The sequence below is a fragment of the Symphalangus syndactylus genome, chromosome 8, assembly GCF_028878055.3.
Source record: "Symphalangus syndactylus isolate Jambi chromosome 8, NHGRI_mSymSyn1-v2.1_pri, whole genome shotgun sequence".
Taxonomy (NCBI): Eukaryota; Metazoa; Chordata; class Mammalia; order Primates; family Hylobatidae; genus Symphalangus; species Symphalangus syndactylus.
Genome location: NC_072430.2, coordinates 107857663 through 107880821, shown reverse-complemented (window position 1 = coordinate 107880821; position 23159 = coordinate 107857663). Strand labels below are relative to the sequence as shown.

The following is a 23159-nucleotide window of genomic DNA, read 5'->3' as shown; positions in this document are numbered from 1 at the left end:
TGGATCGGCACCATTAAGAACCTGGTTTTGTGTTTCATGTCAGGGTACCCAAAACATAGGCCATACACAGAAGAAATTAAGTGTGGTAAATAAACTAGTTTGATTGATATGTTCAATTTGTTAACTTTTAAGAGTAGTTTATACCACCTAGGGAAATTTGGCAATTAAATACATTGGTGATTAAGTGACAACAGCTTTTAAAGATTTTTCTTCTCGGCTGGGTGTGGTAGCTCACGCCTGTAATCCCAGCACTTTGGGAGGCCGAGGCGGGCGGATCACGAGGTCAGGAGATCGAGACCATCCCGGCTAACACGGTGAAACCCCATCATCTCTACTAAAAGAAGAAGTACAAAAAAAAAATTAGCCGGGCATGGTGGCGGGCGCCTGTAGTCCCAGCTACTCAGGAGGCTGAGGCAGGAGAATGGCATGAACCCGGGAGGTGGAGCTTGCAGTGAGCTGAAATCGCGCCACTGCACTCCAGCCTGGGCGACACAGCAAGACTCCATCATCATCTCAAAAAAAAAATAACAGTAAAAAAGATTTGTCTTCTTTAAACAAAAAGAACTAAGTACAAACTAATACAAAAAGGAATGCCTTTTGTTTCAAATCTTTGGAGTCACAATTACGTGTTGGACTGCCCTGTGAAGGTATGTATAAATGTATAATGTGTTTGCAATCACTTCTTCATGTACCAAACTAGGGCGAAAAAAGTGGAAGCCTTCCCCTTTCGTTCACCATCTGTCAATCATACGTGACTGTGGAAACTGCACCTGTACTTAGGCCTTCAGAAGCAGCAGTGTACACAGGCTGACAGGAAAACAGAACGCATGGCATATGCCCCTTAATTGGCATATGCCCCAGATCCACAAAGCCGTTCAACCAAATGTGTTAATTCCAAAGTAACCCAAAAGAGTCAAGCAATAGGATCATTAACAAAAGATTGGATACTATCTATCTTTCTATCTTTGAGACAAGACTGCTCTGACTCCTAAAATCCTATTCACAAATACGAGAAACCCATAAATGTTTTAGCTGGGTATTTCAGTTTCCTACATTATTCTTCACCTTGTGTAATGATACCAAAATAATAAAGGTACAGAGGAAATAGGAGGGGCTTGAAAAGTGAGAAAAGCTGAAACATTATTTTGGGTATTGTGAAGACAAACTTGCTACCCTCAGATACATCATTAGAAAATTTATAATCTAGGCTCTCATTAGCAACAAAGCACAGGCAAGTTAGTGGTTTGTCTTTTAGATTCACTTCTGACGAACCTGCAATATTTTTTAGTCAGTCAACATCCATCTTCAGTGTTTAAAACTACATTAACAGAATTAGATTTGGAGAAAAGTGGTAAGAAAACCCCAGGTGCGAGTGGAGCAAAAACAGGATTAGAAAGTTCTTAATTAGAACAGCTGTCTTGAGGGAAGAAACTTGAGGTCAAATTTAAAGCTCAACATTTTAAATCTTTGAAAATTTAAAAAGACTTCAGTAATAAAAGGCAGCTCCCTGGTTTAGAGCAACAGAAAAGTCGGATTATCCCTAACACGTAAAACTCAGATACCACCTTAGAAAAAGAGGTTATTTATATAAACAACTTAGTTAACAAGACACCTGAATATACTTTGTGGGATTTTATTTAGGTCAAGTTCTTAGTACACGGCAACAATTCCAAATACAATTAAAAAATTAAAAAGTGATGTTCCTCCACTCATCTGGAGGTGGTTTAATGGCACACAAGGAACATTACTGGCAATAGACTGCTCCCTCAAGTTCCCCTGGATGGTTTTTACTCAACTCAATAATACACCAACTCTCCCTCTGGGAGCTAAAAGTACAACTGGCCAGATCACAAATTGTTTACATTCTTTTTTGTAAGCCATTTTAAGAAAAATGGTGCATGGACACAAAATACGATAAAAACTGCTTTTCCATAGAATTCTTGAGTTGCAAAAGAGGTTTCATTTTAATGTGAAAATAAGCTTTTTTTGTTGGTTTTTCTTTTTTTTTTTTTTTTTACAAAAAACCTTCAGATATTCAGCAAGGATCATTTATACACAGCTAGGCCCCGTCATTTCGTTGTAATTTTTTTTTTTTTTTTGAGAATTACATGAGATTCTCAAAACAGGAACAAAGGTCAGCACAAAGTGAACTTAAAGGTAATGAGCTCAATGCCTCCATTTAATCACTTTTATAAGGCTCTCTCCAATAAGGCTGCTGTGCTTTTCTCCTGCCAGTGTTGAATTAATATAACATATTTACTGCACACACCTTATGGGAAAGTGTTTATACTGAGTGTAGTTTTAGGAGGGGTAGATGAAGATTATTTCCACGAATTAAGGTTGCAATTAGTACACGCCTTTACACAACTCTGATGGTATTTACCAAAACATGGCATGTCTTTTCAAGTATATTCCTGAAAACACCAAATAACTTTTAAAGAAAAATACAGCACATTTAGTTAAGACAGTTGTGGTGCAGTGGAAAATTAAGTACTGAGCACTGAGTGAGAACTGCTGTTATTAACTAGCTGTTCATATGAAGAAAACTCACATCAGTCTAATGAGACAACCAGAAATTTTAAAAATCTCATCTAGCTCAAATTCAGTGATTCTAAATCATATGGGGGAAATTACCACCTTAACACCAACTCCTGTTCCCGGCCAAAAAGACCAGAAGTGAACAGATCCCATTCTTTTCAAAGACTTGTCAGTCACCTGTGAATTCCTCCATCAAACCTTTTTCAAAGGCAAAGGTGACCTTCAGGACATGTCATGCTCTCTCCACAAAGGAGAAAAGGTAGTAAAAGATAAAAACAGTTCTTAATGCAGAAAGGTCACCTACTAAAAGAAAATGAACATAAAAAGATAAAAGCAAACTACCATCATTTTGATGCCACCCAAAGAGAAAAATCTTATCTTCAACATAAACTGCCAAGGAGCGCAGGTACAGTCCAGACATCACGGTAAAGATGCATAAAATATTCTCTAGCTGGATAATAAACACCAGCAGTAGGAAAAAGGAGGGGATGAAAATGTCTCACCCAGTAACTTTTAGGAACATAGCAAAATTAGCAGGCCACTGTCAACTCTAAAATGGGAACAGCAGGCACCTCTGAGGGAGATAGGAAGTAGCTAAATGATGGAAAATATTAAACAAGATCGCTTAGAAGATTCATATTTATTCCAAACAGGAGGCTGAATCTCTCAGATGTAGATTTTGACACATTGGCACTATTTTTGTTTCTGATTTATTGCCTTGGCCATAAGGTCAAAGGCAACAATAAAGTGTACTTTCATTAATATCACCATGGACTTTCGAGTATTAATATGACAAAAGACAACTATTCATTTTTTTTTTAAGGGGATTGGACACAAACTTCAGGAGGGAAGAATCCCCTCTCCCATTAGAATCCCTCTATCCTGATAAAATGGTTGCTTTATTGGTCAGATTTTGGACTTGGATCGTCTTTGTTATTAATAGTACACAGCATGTAAGATTTTCTGCATTCATTTGAAATTCCTAAATACCAACCATCTTTTAATTTATAAAAGAAGAGGGAAACTTACAATAAAACAAAAAATACTACCCTCACAATTAATAGCATGCAATCTATGAAATATTACATTAAAAGTCTCCAATTACTGTGCGCCTGGCCCATCACACAGTATCCTTCCAAGACAATCTATAGAATTCAAAACTGTACAAAAATTTTAAAATATGCAGAAAACCCAAAAGGTATTGTTTGTAAAAGAAAGATCACACACACATTAGTACTAAACAGGGAAAAAAAATCAGCACACCCATGGACTCCCCCTGCTCCCAACCGCAGGTCTTCAGTATAAAGGACTTCAGCAGTGTCTTCTGCACCCCCCCCCCATCCAGTAGGGGTCCAACAGACCAGCTGCATTCCTGCTGACCGCCACCAACTCTGTTTTCTGCATAGTTGTCGTCTCTGCTTCTGTAGTGGTGAGCTGTGGGAACTTTTTTTTTTTTTGGATGGAGTCTCGCTCTGTCACCAGGCTGGAGTGCAGTGGCACAATCTCAGCTCACTGCAACCTCCACCTCCCAGGTTCAAGCGATTCTCCTGCCTCAGCCTCCCGAGTAGCTGGGACTACAGGTGTGCATCACCACGCCCAGCTAATTTTTGTATTTTTATTAAAGACAGGGTTTCACCATGTTGGCCAGGATGGTCTCAATTTATTGACCTCATGATCCACCCACCTGGGCCTCCCAAAGTGCTGGGATTACAGGCGTGAGCCACCACACCCAGCCTGTGGGAACTATTTATTGGATTTCAAAACACCCTCTGCCTCATTAATCCACCAAGCTTTCTCAGCAAAAAGCTGTTTAAATAAATAATGGGAACATCTAATTTCAAAACAGTTTTTCTAATTATAGACCAGTACACTAAGAAGAGCTTAACTTATCCAAGTATAGTCTAGTTTGGGTCCATAATGGAGCTAAAGGCTCAGAGGACATTCAGGGCCATTACACTGCAGGAAAACAAGGAATAAGGGATGTAGAAATGACCTAAGAAAAGCACGAAGTGGAATGTATACTGGAGGCAAGTTAATGAAAGCTAATAAATACAAAGTGCTGGGAAAAAATCTAAAAGCAAAATAGCTATTGTAACTTGCAATGCATTAAAAACAACTTTAAAACCAAAAAGTCTTGATAAGGAAACTCTATAGCGGGGTCTCAGTTAAATGCTTATGATTTTTTATGCTAAGATAACATAAGTGGAATATTAACTTCTGCATCCGACACCATCTGAATTTTCTCACACACTACTACACTTGTTCACTTTTCAATCAAGTTCCTCTTTCTGAACTTGTTCAAGACCTCATTTGAAATATATCCAGCTATTGCTTTTCCCCTTTCACCTAGCACAGGGCAGTTACCTGGCAAAGCTCCATTCTGGCCAAGTCACTGGGACTGAGTAGAACCCACGTTAGCAGCTCTGGACCTGAACAGGAGCTGGCCCACCATCGCAGTGACCACCCACAAAGAGATAAGCCCTCCTGGAATTTTTTCAATATTTCTTATACTGACTACAGTAGTGATGATTAAAGTCATGTGCCCTACAGACTCCATTGAATTTGAAGCTGTATTTATTGTACAGATGGGGGAAATGTGTTTTATTGTGTCAAAGTTATATTTTTGTCAATGTGATTAGATACATATTTTGGCCTATTAATCTTATTCATTATATTCTTAGTCTGAGATGGGTTTTAATTCTGACTAACAGCAGCTACTTAAGAGTCCAATCATACAAAATCAGGAGAGTATTACCCTTTCTACAGCTAAACGAGTCAATGATACAGCAGCAACTAATACTGGCCATTAATAACGTCCAGAGAGCACATTAGCAAACCTTTTACTCCCAGTGACTGTCAGGAGACTTGAAAATAACTACTATTCTCTTCCAAAGTAGAATAGCATTTTTCTAGATAGTGAAAGAAATGATAGTCATAATTGGTCTGAACTCCAAGATCCTACTACTCAAAACAGCACCGAAGGCAGGGGTTCGGGATGCCTGCTAAGAACATTTCCACAGTTCAAGTCTCTTCAGAACCTTAGGGACCTTCATGTCTAGCTTCACACACCCACCTCCACAGATGAACCAGCCTACCACACTTCACATCTGGGTACACTGGCCATTAGCAACAATGCAGTCTCATACAGCAGCACATTAAAATCAAACGGGTGGCAGTCGTTCACCACCCTCAGAGTGTTGGGAGACTTTCACATTTCATCATCCTTATAATCCACAAACAAACATGAAGGGATGCAAGTGAGTTCAGCATTCACTCGTGTGGTGCACTCAAGTGCTGAGAGAATGCAGAATTTACAGTGTTATAGAGGAAAAAAGCCATCTGAAATAATTGTAAAAATGGTTAAGTGTGGTATTTAAATGTTGGTTCCCTCCTCTTCATACAAGTGGAAGAAAAGGAGGGGCTAGGGTACCCACTGGGCCATGAGGTTAACCCCTTAGCACAGGCAATGAAGAACATCCAATGCCACAGATTCTGCAGGAGGAGAAATCCCAAGGGTATACAGTATTCCTGAGAAAGATCCCAGATTTTTCTGAATGAGTCTTAATCTGATTTTGTTTTGGCTACACAGTTATGCTGTTATACCTTTGACATATATAAAAATGGTCATTTTATTTCAATCCAGACAGCTCAGCATTGTACAAATGATGGCGGAAAGATCCATTTGTTCAGACTCAGCTTGCTTTGTTTTTAATACTGGGGAATAAACCAAAAAAAAAAGTGTAATTTTTATCATTTGTATCCTTCATTCTACTTTACTGGAGTGGAATCCCCAGGGCCTTCAGATAATCTGGGAAGACCTGACTATTCCTGTGAGGCAAGCACAGCCCTGCTGAGCTTTACTCAGAATAATGCATGATAGACTCAACATAATTCCCAGGAAAAAGCCCAGTCACTCCATTCATAACTCCCTCATACCAACCATCATCATTCTTCTTGATGACATAAATAATGGCTCCTTCCTGAAAGGACAGCTCATCTTCCTTGTCTTTTGTATAGTCATAAATTGCCACAACTAGGAGGGAAGAAAACAAAACAGGATGTGAAAGACAGTAATATTCCTAGAAAGACAGAACCAAGCCGGTGAATAGCTATCTGTTCCCAAATCCTGTAGCACCCAAACACGGTGACTTTCTAAACACCAACCAAAACTTACATGTTTTTTTTCTAAGTAATACCCAGTCATATACAATGAAATTCCATTTTCTAGGGATGTTAGGCTCTAAATTGAGTACAAATGGGGAAAAAGCACATTTAATCAAATGTGCTTTTGTTACCTTTCAAGAGCCTACAGGGAAGTACCTCATTGAAGAGGTACACAATCCTAGAATCAAGAAAGATGGCTGTTTCTTCATTTGAGTTTGTGTTGAGATACCATATTGTGTTTTTTTTTTAAAAAAAAAGCTTTTCTTTACCTTAGAATTATACTAGGGCAATGAGATACACTATGAGAGTCAAGTGAGAAACCAGACAGACTAATGGAACAGCAGATTTCTGTCTCCTTTCTCACTCTCTCTGGAGCCTATGCCTCTTCACTAAGTAGAATGGTGGTTGGATTTCCCCAAGTTAAATATATGAATGATGGGAGTCCGCTACATATATTTTTTCAAAACATATGCTGTACTATGTCACCAATTTAATATGACTATAATAACAGACTAAAAATGCCAAGAAAATCAGATACCTATAAGCCCTCCTGTGATTTTCATTGCTTAAATCACTTGGTAACTTGGCTCTTTCAGCCATTATCTCAGTGGTTATTTCAACTGTTATCTTATTTCAACCAGATAATCTCTGGTTCCCAAGTATTATATCAACTTCAACAGTTTAGTTATACTTGGATGCCCTGTAACTTGCTCAAATCCACTTGAAGAGTTATCCTTTGCTCCAACCTCTTCATCTCCTATACCTTTTTTATACCACTCAATGAAATCTCCACCTGTTCCAAGACAAATACACCGTTCCAAGACAAATCCACTGTTCCAAGACAAATACACCGTCTTTGTTAGTTTCTCATGCAACCTTGTGCCTCACATAAATAAATGAGAAGCAAACTACAACAGGGACTTTTGATATAATGTAATGTGCCCTAAAGAAAATTTGTTTCTGGCCTGTTTTAATAAAAATTAAATAGCTTCCTTAAATTGTGAATATTTTCCATTATAGTGATATTGTAGGAACACCAGAATTTTTTTTTTTTTTTTTTTTTTTTTTTGAGACAGTCTCACTCTTATCACCCAGGCTGGAGTGCAGTGGCACTATCTCAGTTCACTACAACCTCCACGTCCCAGGTTCCAGCGATTCTCCTGCCTCAGCCTCCCAAGTGCTGGGATTACAGGCGCCCACCACCATGCCCAGCTAGTTTTTGTATTTTTAGTAGAGACAGGGTTTTGCCATGTTGGCCAAGCTGGTCTTGAACTCCTGACCTCCGGTGATCCACTCACCTTGGCCTCCCAAAGTGCTGGGATTACAGGCGTGAGCCACCTGCACCTGGTCAGAAAATACTTTAGAAGATCCTTGCTAGGAAGAGATCAGTGTGCATTTCTCAATATATAACCAAATGCCTGAACACAATCAAATGTAGTTAAATGGCATACAAATTTAAATATAAGAAAATAAAAAAAAAAAAACAGAAAATACAATTTAGAATATTTAGCATTTCTATTCAACCTAATATTTTCTAGTGTTTTTTAAAGGAAAGACAACTTTCCTGATGCTTAAAGAAATGCAAATCCAGCCAGGTGCGGTGGCTCACACCTGTAATCCCAGCACTTTGGTAGGCCGAAGCAGGTGGATCACAGGGTCAGGAGATCGAGACCATCCTGGCTAACATGGTGAAACCCGGTCCCAACTACAAATGCAAAAAAAATCAGCAGGGTGTGGTGGTGGGCGCCTGTAGTCCCAGCTACTCGGGAGGCTAAGGTGGGAGAATGGTGTGAACCCAGGAGGCGGAGCTTGCAGTGAGCCCAGATCACGCCACTGTACTCCAGCCTGGGTGACAGAGCGAAACTCCATCTCAAAAAAAAAAAAAAAAAAAAATGCAAACCCTTGGCTGGGCACAGTGGCTCACGCCTGTAATCCCAACACTTTGGGAGGACAAAGCAGGCAGATTGCTAACATGAGAAGTTCGAGACCAGCCTGGCCAACATGGTGAAACCCCGTCTCTACTAAAAATACAAAAATTAGCTGAGCGTGGTGGTGGGTGCCTGTAATCCCAGCTACTCGGGAGGCTGAGGCAGGAGAATCGCTTGAGTGAGCTGAGATCACAACACTTCCCTCCAGCCTTGGTGACAGAGCAAGACTCTTGTCTCAAAAAAGAAAAATAAGAGAAAGAAAAAGAAATGCAAACCCATGAAAAGTAATTCAGAAGAGAATATGAAGCCTGTTGTAACAGAGATGCTTAGAAGTGGAAAGTTAGTAAGCTCTACGTACATTCATTTTATTCTTTAAAATGTAGAAATTGCCAGCCTAAGCAACATGGCAAAACCCTATCTCTACAAAAAAAAAAATACAAAGAAAAAAAAAAATTAGCCTGGCATGGTAGCGTGTGCCTGTGGTCCCAGCTACTTAGGAGAATCACCTGAGCTCAACAAAGTTGAGGCTGAAATAAGCCATGATTTTCCCACTGCACTCTAGCCTGGGTAACAGAGTGAGACTCTGTCTCAAAACAAATCAAAAGTAGAAACTAGATTAGATAGAATTTACACTAAACATGATTCCAGAGACTCTGTTTATAATGGTATAGAGCTGAGAGTTTTAACAACTGTTCATTTTTTTTTCTTTTGCCAAAATTAGTATTCACTATTTTAAAATTAACTTTTTCAAAAATCAGAAATATGCTGTTAAGAATATTCATTTTCTGGCTGAGCACTGTGGCTCACACCTATAATCCCAGAACTTTGGGAGGCCGAGGCAGGAGAATCACTTGAGGCCATGAGTTCAAGATTAGTCTGGGAAACATAACAAAACCCTGTCTCTAAAAAAATAAAAACAATAAATTAGCCAGGCATGGTGGTACACGTCTGTGGTCCCAGCTACTCGGGAGGCTGAGGTGGGAGGATCGCTTGAGCCCAGGAGGTTGAGGCTGCAGTAAGCAGCAAACGTACCACTGCACTCCAGCCCAGGTGACAGAACAAGACCCTGTCTCTAAAAAATATAAGTAATTTTTAAATGAATATTCATTTTCACTCCAGGGAAAGATATACACCAGTAGTTTACTTCATCTAATTCTTTACTGTAAAGCCATTCATCAAAAAGGAAAATACTCTTGATTTAGTGCAACAAACTTTTATCAAAGTAACTCTAAAGCAGTGTAATAAAGTATCTTACTGTGTTTTCATCAATATTCAAAATACTGATGTTGAGAAATGTAAAATCTGTCTAGATTTTATTTAGTCTGGAAAATTGGTTTTGGCAATAGGGAAGAAAGTCACTTTTTCCAGTTATGCATGTATATCACACATAGTATTAAAATCATATGGGGAACTGATAAAACACATGTAAGAAAACACTTAAAATGCTAGACATCTGGCTTTTGTGCAGTTATGATTGAAACAGAAAAGGACTTACACTGTTTTTCTAAATGTTTCTGCTAAAGTAAAAATACATTCTAAATTTCAAAGTACATTGTTCATATTTAGCATTTCAATTGAAGACATTCTAGAATATTTTATGAAGGTCTGTAAAACTGAAGAAAACTTCTCAGCTTAAATGTTTCTCTTTTTAATTTTAATCCTATAATTTTATATGAAGTATGCTGCAGAGTTAAAGATAAGCAAAGAATAATGGTACCATGCCATCAGAAAAGGACCCAGATTGGGCAGGGCACGGTGGCTCACGCCTGTAATCCCAGCACTTTGGAAGGCCGAGGTGGGCGGATCACAAGGTCAGGTTAGAGACCAGCCTGGCCAATATGGTGAAACCCCGCCACTACTAAAAATGCAAAATTTAGCAGGCGTGGTGGCGGGCGCCTGTAGTCCCAGCTACTCAGGAGGCTGAGGCAGGAGAATGGCATGAACCTGGGAGGTGGAGGTTGCAGTGAGCCGAGATCGCACCACTGCACTCCAGCCTGGGCGACAGAGCGAGACTCCGTCTCAAAAAAAAAAGGACCCAGATGATCTTCTCTCCTAAAATAAGTAAATTGAAACAAAGAGGAGCAATCTAAACATAAAACTCTCTACACTATAAACTCCTGGAGGTAAGGGCCCATCACTTACTCATCTCTGTGTATCCCTAGTGTCCAACACAAGGCCTAGCTTTTTGGATACTTCTAAATACATCTATATTCTATATTATTCAGTTACAGAGTCAGTAATAAATGTAACTTAAATACATATTGGAGAAAAAATTAAGGTAATACTGAAATAACAATGTAAAACAAAAAGGTCCAAAAGGAGCATGTTACAGTGACTGATCTGAACTAAAAAGACTGACCACCAAATATTGTAGGGTATTAGCAACCACACCTAACAATTAAGTACCCTAAACTAGCAAGCCACTGGAAAAATCAAAATGCTAGTAAGATTATCCATTTCAATATACTGTTTGTATTACATTACATATTGTGAGTTGACATCATTTTATTTATATGGAAAATAAAAAGTTCATCCTAAGCCAGCAAAACATTTAACATACTTTGGAATTTATGTTATAACCTGTCCTGAGGTAGAGCAAAGTTAACCTGGACACTATCAATGAAGAGTTGGTTAAACCACTTAATGTATTCTAAGAAATGTTTTAGAACCCACTGGAGATGCTGTTTCAATGAAACTAATGCTGCTTAACTAATACAGCCATATTCCTTCTGCCCCTACCACTCTAATGAAACTATTCACTTGAAAAAAACTGGCCTTCTACTTTTGAGACTCTTCTCAGTTCTTTGCCTAATGTTCCTGTAGTGTTTGGCAATGATGATTACCTCTGCCTGCTTCCTGACATTTTCCTCCATGGCTTCCATGACAGTGTCTTCTCCCAGTTCTCAGTTTACTATGCTTATGTGGAGCCAGGAAACTAGGAGTCATCTTTGCCTTCCCCTCAGTCACCTTCCCCCACATCCCCAAGTCCTGTTAATTCCACCTTCTAAATCCCAAATACCAACACTCGACTTCTCTCCATCATCATGGTCACTGCCCTAGTTAGTGCACCCATCTTTAAAATTGATTACATTTATCACTCAGGGTACCTGAGATTTTCTAAGCAGTGTGGGTAGCAGATAGTTTATAGAGACTCTCGAGACTTTTTTTCTTTTTATTGAGACAGGGTCTTACTGTCGCCCAGGCAATGGTGTAACTGCAGCTCACTGCAGCCTTCAAACTCCTGGGCTCAGGTGATGCTCCCACCTCAGCCTCCGGAGTAGCTGGAACTACAGGCATGCACCACCATGTCTGGCTAAGTTTTCTAATTTTTTGTAGAGACAGGGGTATCGCCATGTTGCCCAGGCTGGTCTCGAACTCCTGGTCTCAAGCAATCCGCCGGCCTCAGCCTCTTAAAGTGCTGGGATTACAGGTATGAGCCACCACATGCAACTGGCTCTCTTTCTAGATTTTCTTTTTTTGAGACAGTCTCACTCTGTTGCCACGCTGGAGTGCCGTGACAAATGATCTCGGCTCACTGCAAGTTCCACCACCTGGGTTCAAGTGATTCTCCTGCCTCAGCATCCCGAGTAGCTGGGGCTACAGGCGTGCACCACTACACCCAGCTAATTTTTATACTTGTAGTAGAGGCAGTGTTTCACCATGTTGGCTGGATGGTCTTGATCTCTGGACCTTGTGATCTGCTGGCCTTGGCCTCCCAAAGTGCTGGGATTAGAGGCGTGAGCCACCATGCCTGGCCTCTTTCTAGATTTTCTTTTTTTTTATTTTTTTTTTTTTTATTATACTTTAGGGTTTTAGGGTACATGTGCACAATGTGCAGGTTTGTTACATATGTATCCATGTGCCATGTTGATTTCCTGCACCCATTAACTCGTCATTTAGCATTAGGTGTATCTCCTAATGCTGTCCCTCCCCCCTCCCCCCACCCCACAACAGTCCCCGGAGTGTGATGTTCCCCTTCCTGTGTCCATGAGTTCTCATTGTTCAATTCCCACCTATGAGTGAGAACATGCGGTGTTTGGTTTTTTGTCCTTGCAGTAGTTTACTGAGAATGATGTTTTCCAGTTTCATCCATGTCCCTACAAAGGACACGAACTCATCATTTTTTATGGCTGCATAGTATTCCATGGTGTATATGTGCCACATTTTCTTAATCCAGTCTATTGTTGTTGGACATTTGGGTTGGTTCCAACTCTTTGCTATTGTGAATAGTGCCGCAATAAACATACGTGTGCATGTGTCTTTATAGCAGCATGATTTATAGTCCTTTGGGTATATACCCAGTAATGGGATGGCTGGGTCAAATGGTATTTCTAGTTCTAGATCCCTGAGGAATCGCCACACTGACTTCCACAATGGTTGAACTAGTTTACAGTCCCACCAACAGTGTAAAAGTGTTCCTATTTCTCCACATCCTCTCCAGCACCTGTTGTTTCCTGATTTTTTAATGATGGCCATTCTAACTGGTGTGAGATGGTATCTCACTGTGGTTTTGATTTGCATTTCTCTGATGGCCAGTGATGATGAGCATTTCTTCATGTGTTTTTTGGCTGCATAAATGTCTTCTTTTGAGAAGTGTCTGTTCATGTCCTTTGCCCACTTTTTGATGGGGTTCTTTGTTTTTTTCTTGTAAATTTGTTTGAGTTCATTGTAGATTCTGGATATTAGCCCTTTGTCAGATGAGTAGGTTGCAAAAATTTTCTCCCATTCTGTAGGTTGCCTGTTCACTCTGATGGTAGTTTCTTTTGCTGTGCAGAAGCTCTTTAGTTTAATGAGATCCCATTTGTCGATTTTGGCTTTTGTTGCCATGGCTTTTGGTGTTTTAGACATGAAGTCCTTGCCCACGCCTATGTCCTGAATGGTATTGCCTAGGTTTTCTTGTAGGATTTTAATGGTTTTAGGTCTAACATATAAGTCTTTAATCCATCTTGAATTAATTTTTGTATAAGGTGTAAGGAAGGGATCCAGCTTCAGCTTTCTACATATGGCTAGCCAGTTTTCCCAGCACCATTTATTAAATAGGGAATCCTTTCCCCATTTCTTGTTTTTGTCAGGTTTGTCAAAGATCAGATAGTTGTAGATATGCGGCATCATTTCTGAGGGCTCTGTTCTGTTCCATTGATCTATGTCTCTGTTGTGGTGCCAGTACCATGCTGTTTTGGTTACTGTAGCCTTGTAGTATAGTTTAAAGTCAGGTAGCGTGATGCCTCCAGCTTTGTTCTTTTGGCTTAGGATTGACTTGGCGACGTGGGCTCTTTTTTGGTTCCTTATGAACTTTAAAGTAGTTTTTTCCAATTCTGTGAAGAAAGTCATTGGTAGCTTGATGGGGATGGCATTGAATCTATAAATTACCTTGGGCAGCATGGCCATTTTCACGATATTGATTCTTCCAACCCATGAGCATGGAATGTTCTTCCATTTGTTTGTATCCTCTTTTATTTCATTGAGCAGTGGTTTGTAGTTCTCCTTGAAGAGGTCCTTCACATCCCTTGTAAGTTGGATTCCTAGGTATTTTATTCTCTTTGAAGCAATTGTGAATGGGAGTTCACTCATGATTTGGCTCTCTGTTTGTCTGTTATTGGTGTACAAGAATGCTTGTGACTTTTGTACATTAATTTTGTATCCTGAGATTTTGCTGAAGTTGCTAATCAGCTTAAGGAGATTTTGGGCTGAGACAATGGGGTTTTCTAGATATACAATCATGTCATCTGCAAACAGGGACAGTTTGACTTCCTCTTTTGCTAATTGAATACCCTTTATTTCCTTCTCCTGCCTGATTGCTCTGGCCAGAACTTCCAGCACTATGTTGAATAGGAGCGGTGAGAGAAGGCATCCCTGTCTTGTGCCAGTTTTCAGAGGGAATGCTTCCAGTTTTTGCCCATTCAGTATGATATTGGCTGTGGGTTTGTCATAGATAGCTCTTATTATTTTGAGATACGTCCCATCAATACCTAATTTATTGAGAGTTTTTAGCATGAAGGGTTGTTGAATTTTGTCAAAGGCCTTTTCTGCATCTATTGAGATAATCATGTGGTTTTTGTCTTTGGTTCTGTTTATATGCTGGATTACATTAATTGATTTGCATATGTTGAACCAGCCTTGCATCCCAGGGATGAAGCCCACTTGATTATGGTGGATAAGCTTTTTGATGTGCTGCTGGATTCGGTTTGCCAGTATTTTATTGAGGATTTTTGCATCAATGTTCATCAAGGATATTGGTCTGAGATTCTCTTTTTTGGTTATGTCTCTGCCAGGCTTTAGTATCAGGACGATGCTGGCTTCGTAAAATGTGTTAGGGAGGATTCCCTCTTTTTCTACCGATTGGAATAGTTTCAGAAGGAATGGTACCAGTTCCTCCTTGTACCTCTGGTAGAATTCAGCTGTGAATCCATCAGGTCCTGGACTCTTTTTGGTTGGTAAGCTATTGATTATTGCCACAATTTCAGAACCTGTTATTGGTCTATTCAGAGATTCAACTTCTTCCTGGTTTAGTCTTGGGAGGGTGTATTTGTCGAGGAATTTATCCATTTCTTCTAGATTTTCTAGTTTATTTGCATAGAGGTGTTTGTAGTATTCTCTGATGGTAGATTGTATTTCTGTGGGATCGGTGGTGATATCCCCTTTTTCGTTTTTTATTGCATCTATTTGATTCTTCTGTCTTTTCTTCTTTATTAGTCTTGCTAGCGGTCTATCAATTTTGTTGATCTTTTCAAAAAACCAGCTCCAGGATTCATTAATTTTTTGAAGGGTTTTTTGTGTCTCTATTTCCTTCAGTTCTGCTCTGATTTTAGTTATTTCTAGCCTTCTGCTAGCTTTTGAATGTGTTTGCTCTTGCTTTTCTAGTTCTTTTAATTGTGATGTTAGGGTGTCAGTTTTGGATCTTTCCTGCTTTCTCTTGTGGGCATTTAGTGCTATAAATTTCCCTCTACACACTGCTTTGAACGTGTCCCAGAGATTCTGGTATGTTGTGTCTTTGTTCTCGTTGGTTTCAAAGAATATCTTTATTTCTGCCTTCATTTCATTATGTACCCAATAGTCATTCAGGAGCAGGTTGTTCAGTTTCCATGTAGTTGAGCAGTTTTGAGTGAGTTTCTTAATCCTGAGTTCTAGTTTGATTGCACTGTGGTCTGAGAGACAATTTGTTATAATTTCTGTTCTTTTACATTTGCTGAGGAGAGCTTTACTTCCAACTATGTGGTCAATTTTGGAATAGGTGTGGTGTGGTGCTGAAAAAAATGTATATTCTGTTGACTTGGGGTGGAGAGTTCTGTAGACGTCTATTAGGTCCACTTTATGTAGAGTTGAGTTCAATTCCTGGATATCCTTGTTAACTTTCTGTCTCGTTGATCTGTCTAATGTTGACAGTGGGGTGTTAAAATCTCCCATTATTATTGTGTGGGAGTTTAAGTCCCTTTGTAGGTCACTGAGGACTTGCTTTATGAATCTGGGTGCTCCTGTGTTGGGTGCATATATATTTAGGATAGTTAGCTCTTCTTGTTGGATTGATCCCTTTACCATTATGTAATGGCCTTCTTTGTCTCTTTTGATCTTTGTTGGTTTAAAGTCTATTTTATCAGAGACTAGGATTGCAACCCCTGCCTTTTTTTGTTTTCCAGTTGCTTGATAGATCTTCCTCCATCCCTTTATTTTGAGTCTATGTGTGTCTCTGCATGTGAGATGGGTTTCCTGAATACAGCACACTGATGGGTCCTGACTCCTTATCCAGTTTGCCAGTCTGTGTCTTTTGATTGGAGCATTCAGCCCATTTACATTTAACGTTAATATTGTTATGTGTGAATCTGATCCTGTCATTATGATGTTAGTTGGTTATTTTGCTCGTTAGTTGCTATAGTTTCTTCCTAGCCTCGATGGTCTTTACAATTTGGCATGTTTTTGCAGTGGCTGGTACCGGTTGTTCCTTTCCATGTTTAGTGCTTCCTTCAGGAGCTCTTTTAGGGCAGGCCTGGTGGTGACAAAATCACTCAGCGTTTGCTTGTCTGTAAAGTATTTTATTTCTCCTTCACTTATGAAGCTTAGTTTGGCGGGATAGGAAATTCTGGGTTGAAAATTCTTTTCTTTAAGAATGTTGAATATCAGCCCCCACTCTCTTCTGGCTTGTAGTTTCTGCTGAGAGATCAGCTGTTAGTCTGATGGGCTTCCCTTTGTGGGTAACCCGACCTTTCTCTCTGGCTGCCCTTAACATTTTTTCCTTCATTTCAACTTTGGTGAATCTGACAATTATGTGTCTTGGAGTTGCTCTTCTCGAGGAGTATCTTTGTGGTGTTCTCTGTATTTCCTGAATCTGAATGCTGGCCTGCCTTGCTAGATTGGGGAAGTTCTCCTGGATAATATCTTGCAGAGTGTTTTCCAACTTGGTTCCATTCTCCCCATCATTTTCAGGTACACCAATCAGACGTAGGTTTGGTCTTTTCACATAGTCCCAAATTTCTTGGAGGCTTTGTTCATTTCTTTTTATTCTTTTTTCTCTAAACTTCCCTTCTCTCTTCATTTCATTCATTTCATCTTCCATCAGCGATACCCTTTCTTCCAGTTGATCGCATCTGCTACTGAGGCTTCTGCAATCTTCGCGTAGTTCTCGAAACTTGGCTTTCAGCTCCATCAGCTCCTTTAAGCCCTTCTCTCCATTGGTTATTCTAGTTATCCATTCTTCTAATTTTTTTTCAAAGTTTTTAACTTCTTTGCTATTGTTTTGAATTTCCTCTCGTAGCTCAGAGTAGTTTGATCATCTGAAGCCTTCTTCTCTCAACTCGTCAAAGTCATCCTCCATCCAGCTTTGTTCCGTTGCTGGTGAGGAACTGCGTTCCTTTGGAGGAGGAGAGGTGCTCTGTTTTTTAGAGTTTCCAGTTTTTTTGCTCTGTTTTTTCCCCATCTTTGTGGTTTTATCTACTTTTTGTCTTTGATGATGGTGATGTACAGATGGGTTTTTGGTGTGGATGTCCTTTCTGTTTGTTAGTTTCCCTTCTACCAGACAGGACCCTCAGCTGCAGGTCTGTTGGAGTTTGCTAGAGGTCCACTCCAGACCCTGTTTGGCTGGGTGTCAGCAGCGGTGGCTGCAGAACAGCGGATTTTCGTGAGACCACAAATTCAGCTGTCTGATAGTTCCTCTGAAAGTTTTGTCTCAGAGGAGTACGCGGCTGAATGAGGTGTCAGTCTGTCCCTACTGGGGGGTGCCTCCCAGTTAGGCTGCTCAGGGGTGAGGGACCCACTTTAGGAGGCAGTCTGTCCGTTCTCAGATCTCCAGCTGCATGCTGGGAGAACCACTACTCTCTTCAAAGCTGTCAGTCAGACAGGGACATTTAAGTCTGTGGAGGTTCTTGCTGAGTTTTGTTTGTCTGTGCCCTGCCCCCAGAGGTGGAGCCTACAGAGGCAGGCAGGCCTCCTTGAGCTGTGGTGGGCTCCACCCAGTTCGAACTTCCTGGCTGCTTTGTTTACCTAAGCAAGCCTGGGCAATGGCGGGCGCCCCTCACCCAGCCTCGCTGCCGCCTTGCAGCTTGATCTCAGACTGCTGTGCTAGCAATCACCGAGACTCCGTGGGCATAGGACCCTCCGAGCCAGGTGTGGGACACAATCTCCTAGTAAGCCGTTTTCCAGGCCCGTTGGAAAAGCGCAGTATTAGGATGGGACTGACCCGATATTCCAGGTGCCGTCTGTTTCCCCTTTCTTTGACTAGGAAAGGGAACTCCCTGACCCCTTGCGCTTCCCGAGTGAGGCAATGCCTCGCCCTGCTTCGGCTCGCGCACAGTGCGCTTCACCGACTGTCCTGCACCCACTGTTAGGCACTCCCTAGTGAGATGAAACCGGTACCTCAGGCAGAAGTGCAGAAATCACCCGTCTTCTGTGTCGCTGGGGCTGGGAGCTGGAGACGGGAGCTGTTCCTATTCGGCCATCTTGGCTCCACCCCCCTAGATTTTCTAATCTTAAGTACTGCTTCCTAAAATTGATCTGCTTGAGATCGTACCTTCAGTCAAGCAGTCATCAAAGTTTTTATATCTTTTTTGTCCTTCTACTTAAAAAAAGTACAGTGGTGCACTGTCTTAAAGTACAAAACACTGGGTGCCAAAGGGATCATTCAAAATAATGGTGTTCATATTAAAAGAATTACTCCACCAAGTAACTCAATCCGTTTGCAAATCAGGTGGTTCTTATTCCTTTGCTTTCAACAAAATTTAAGAAAGACTTTGATGATACATCATCAAACATGATTTTTGAAGATAGATTATTTGATTTTTGGCAAATAACTTTGAAAAGTGGAGTGACAATGCCACTTGAAAAATCCTTCTATTTGTATCTGCTTATTTATGTGAACAATGTTTTCAACACCACTACCTCAGTTGAGGCCCTTATCCCTTGCTTCAAAGTTTATCCAAAATGGTCTTTACAACTCCTACTTTTTCTCTCCAATGCACTCTACACTATTATCAGGTATCTCCAAAAAAAGTTACATAAGTAGATGAGATATTATCATTAACCTTTTTAAAAATCCTCCATAATTTCCCTCTACTAACAGATTTTTTTTTTTTTAATCCAACACCTTGGCATTGTCATTTTTAGCCACCCACCACCTAATTACAATTCATTCCCTTTGCATGCTCAAATCACCCTCTCTCCCTACAACCCACCCCCACCCTCATGCACTGGACACTGCTCTGCCCCAAATAGCCATGCCCTCTCACTCAGGTGATTCCCTCAGCTTCGAAGGCCCTTCCTTTCTCTCTTCTCTGCCTGAGAAACTCCTATTCATCATTCAAGGCACCACAAATGCCATGTTCTCTGAGAAGCTTTCCAGGAATCCCCCAGAAAGAATTAATGGCACTATTCATTTTTTAACAATCATTAATAGAGCATCCATGCTGACTTTTAGAGGTATGAAGATGAACCAGATAAGGGACTGTCGGCCAGGTGCGGTGGCTCACACCTGTAATCCCGCACTTTGGGAGGCCGAGGTGGGCAGATCACAAGGTCAGGAGATCAAGACCATCCTGGCTAACACGGTGAAACCCCGTCTCTACTAAAAATACAAAAAAATTAGCTGGGCGTGGTGGTGGGCACCTGTAGTCCCAGCTACTCGGGAGGCTGAGGCAGGAGAACAGCGTGACCCTGGGAGGCGGAGCCTGCAATGAGCAGAGATCACGCCACTGCACTCCAGCCTGGGCAACAGAGCAAGACTCCGTCTCAAAAAAAAAAAGGGACTGTCACAGTCTTGTGAAGACAGAAATGTTATCTGACAATTCCTATATATCATTTATATTTCTAGCTAAAAGCTGTATCGCTGAGCCAGAGGAACAAAAGAATAGATGGCTTTACAAAAGTTAAGAGATACAAAATGGGCAGTAAAAAAGAAGTTTTCCAGGGAGGACTTAATGCTCATAAACTGTAAAGCCAAGACTCAATCCTAGGTCTGCCAGATGCCAGAGCTCACATTTAGGACAACGGTTAAGAGAGTGGGGTCTAGAGTTATACTACCCAGTCAAATCCCAATTCTAACACTTAACTATTATAGTTTACAGTACATACTTAACTTTCCTAGGCTTCTTTTTATTCAACTATATAATGGGAATTATAATAGAGCTAACATTTCAAAGCATGTTTTTTTTGAAGATGGAGTTTCACTCTTGTTGCCCAGGCTAGAGTGCAATGGTGCGATCTCAGCTCTCTGCAACCTCCGCCTCTGGGGTTCAAGTGATTCTCCTGCCTCAGCCTCCCGAGTAGCTGGGATTACAGGCATGCGTCACCATGCCCAGCTAATTTTGTACTTTTAGTAGAGACGGGGTTTCTCCATGTTGGTCAGGCTGGTCTCCAACTCCCAACCTCAGGTGTTCGGCCTGCCTCAGCCTCCCAAAGTGCTGGGATTACAGCCCAAAGCATTCTTATATTAAACAAGGCAATCCACATAAAATACAAAGCACAGGCTGGGCGCAGTAGCTCACGCCTGTGATCCCAGCACTTCGGGAGGCAGAGGTGGGTGGATCACGAGGTCAGGAGATTGAGACCATCCTGGCTAACACGGTGAAACCCCATCTCTACCAAAGAAAATACAGAAAATTAGCCGGGCGTGGTGGCAGGCGCCTGTAGTCCCAGCTACTCGGGAGGCTGAGGTAGGAGAATGCCGTGAACCCGAGAGTCTGAGCTTGCAGTGAGCCAGGATTGCACCACTGCACTCCAGCCTGGGCGACAGAGCGAGACTCCACCTCGTGGCTCACGCCTGTAATCCCAGCACTTTGGGAGGCCAAGGCGGGCGGATCACGAGGTCAGGAGATCAAGACCACCGTGAAACCATGTCTCTACTAAAAATACAAAAAAATCAGCGGGGTGTGGTGGCGGGCGCCGGTAGTCCCAGCTACTTGGGAGGCTGAGGCAGAAGAATGGCGTGAACCTGGGAGGTGGAGGTTGCTGTGAGCTGAGATCACGCCATTGCACTCCAGGCTGGGCAACAAGAGCGAAACTCCGTCTCGAAAAAAAAAAAAAAAAAAAAAAAAATCTTTAATTTAGGAAGGATATTTTTGCTAAGTAAAGGACACTGGGTTGACATTTTCCTTCATTACTTTAAAGATTTTGCTCAATTCTCTGACTTAACAGCTTTTTGATGAGAACCATGCAGTCATTCTTATCTTTGTTCCTCTGTACATAATATGTCATTTTTCCTCTGATTATCTTTAAGATTTTCTAAGGTACTGGTTTTTAGCAAATTGATCATGATGTGACTTGGCAAGATTTTCTTTTCCTCTTTTTGGGGTTTATTGAACTTCTTGGATCTGTGAGTTTATAGTTTTGTGGGAGACAACTTCTAAAACAGCTCCCAATGATTTCTGCCTCATAGTATTCATGCCTTTAGGTAATCCCTACCCCTTCAGTGTTGACTAATTCTATTAACTTGCTTTAATGAACAGAAAATGGCAAAAATGACAGATCATCACTTCTGGCTTAAGGTGAATAAAGGACTAGTGTCTTGCTGGCATTCTCTTTTTGGCGCTTCTTGCTTGTTCATTCTAATGAAGTTAGCTGCCATGTTGTGAGCTGCCCTACGGAGAAGCCTATGTGGTCCAGAATTGTGGGCAGCCTCTGGCCAACAGCCAATGAAGAAGCCGAGGCCCTCAGGCCAACAACCCACAAGGAACTAAATCCTGCCAATAACCATGAGTGAGCCTGAAAGCAGCCTCCCTCAGTCGAGCCCTGAGATGACTGCAGCCTCAGCTGATACCTTGATTGCAGCCATGTGAAGAGTCCCTGAACCAGAGGGCCCAGCTGAGCCACACACAGAAACTGGGAGATAATGGATGTTTTGTTTAAGCCACTAAATTTTTGGAATAACTTGTTAGGTAGCAATACACAACTAATATAGTTTTCATCAAATGTGGAAATATTTTGTCTATGATTGTTTCAACTCTTTTTCCTCTCACATCTCCTGCGGACTCCAATTACACATACCTAAAGACTATCTGATCTTGTTTCACATTATCTGTTGCTCTGTTTTCCTTTTTGCCTTTTTTTCCACTTTCTTCTCTGTGCCTTATTTTGGACAGTTTCTACTGTCATGGCATCAAGGTTGCTAATGCTTTCTTCTGCAGCATGTGTTTTTCGTCTCCAGAAATATTATGTTTCTCTTTCTCTTTTTAAAGATATATTCCACGTCTCTCTCATGTTCATGTTTTCCTTTACCTTCTTGATCACGTGTGGCATTTATAGTAGCTACATAAGGGAAAAAAATTTATTTCCTTCTCTCCAGTGCCTGTTGTTCAATGTCTGAAAACCATTATTTTGTGGGGTTTTAAAATTCCTGTTTTAGGAGGGAGGGTAAACCTGATTACTGTTGCTCTCTCTTGGCCCAAAGTGGAAGCCTATTATTTCTTTATAAAAGCTCTCCAAATGATTCTAATGTGTAGCCAGCTTTGAGACTCAGTGGGTTAGTAGCTTTGATTTTCTTAAAAGAAAATTTCCTTCCAGACAGCACACGTTTTTTTCTGAGCTGATTAGTCTTGATGGATTTGAAAGCTTGTATCCCAAAGTGCTACATCATAATTAGCTAATATCAAAGAAGCTTTTCACTAAAAGAAATGCCCAATATTACTTGGCAAAGAAACTGAGAAACCATTATTCTGTGGAAGAAAGTTTCATGTGGAGACATTTAAACTGAAGTATCTGATTATAAGGTGACACAAAGTAATGTTCTAAAGCATGGAGGTACAAATAATAATGTGGAAAAATAATCTTCCTGAGGCCAAAGGAAACAGAAAAACACTGATAGAAACCATTCATAAAAAGCATGTTCAATAGGAACAATATAGATAACCATCAGTTTTTTAAAATCAAATATTCACAGAATTTTACTAGTGTAACTTTCAAAATCATGAACCTTGTAAACTCAGTAAAAATGCACAAATACAAATAAATAAAACTTCACTTAGTAAAAAATAAACAAGATTCTCTTCAGTACCAGCAAATTTCATTTCTATGTAGAGGTTTCTTCCCATGTATCCAGATATCCTTCTGAAA

General features: G+C 40.7%; 1 protein-coding gene and 1 long non-coding RNA gene across 51 annotated transcripts in view; both read right to left on the bottom strand.

The window, feature by feature from the left end:
- ABI2 (abl interactor 2) overlaps nt 1-23159 on the bottom strand; it is a 181992-nt gene that overhangs the window by 68754 nt on the left and 90079 nt on the right. For 26 of the 50 annotated variants that reach the window (XM_055290298.2, XM_055290307.2, XM_055290268.1 and 23 more), the window contains one exon: nt 1618-6571. In XM_055290298.2, coding sequence (XP_055146273.1) covers nt 6396-6571 — 176 coding nt within the window. In that variant the 3' untranslated portion in view covers nt 1618-6395. Of the gene's footprint in view, nt 1-1617; nt 6572-23159 lie in introns of those variants that run through there. The other 24 variants (XM_063644917.1, XM_055290266.2, XM_055290276.2 and 21 more) reach the window with 2 other exon arrangements.
- LOC134737370 (uncharacterized) lies at nt 6572-23158 on the bottom strand. Its single transcript, XR_010122212.1, has 2 exons — nt 18568-23158; nt 6572-12388 (listed from the first exon to the last, which is right to left on the bottom strand). It is a non-coding gene; the product is annotated as an uncharacterized lncRNA (long non-coding RNA).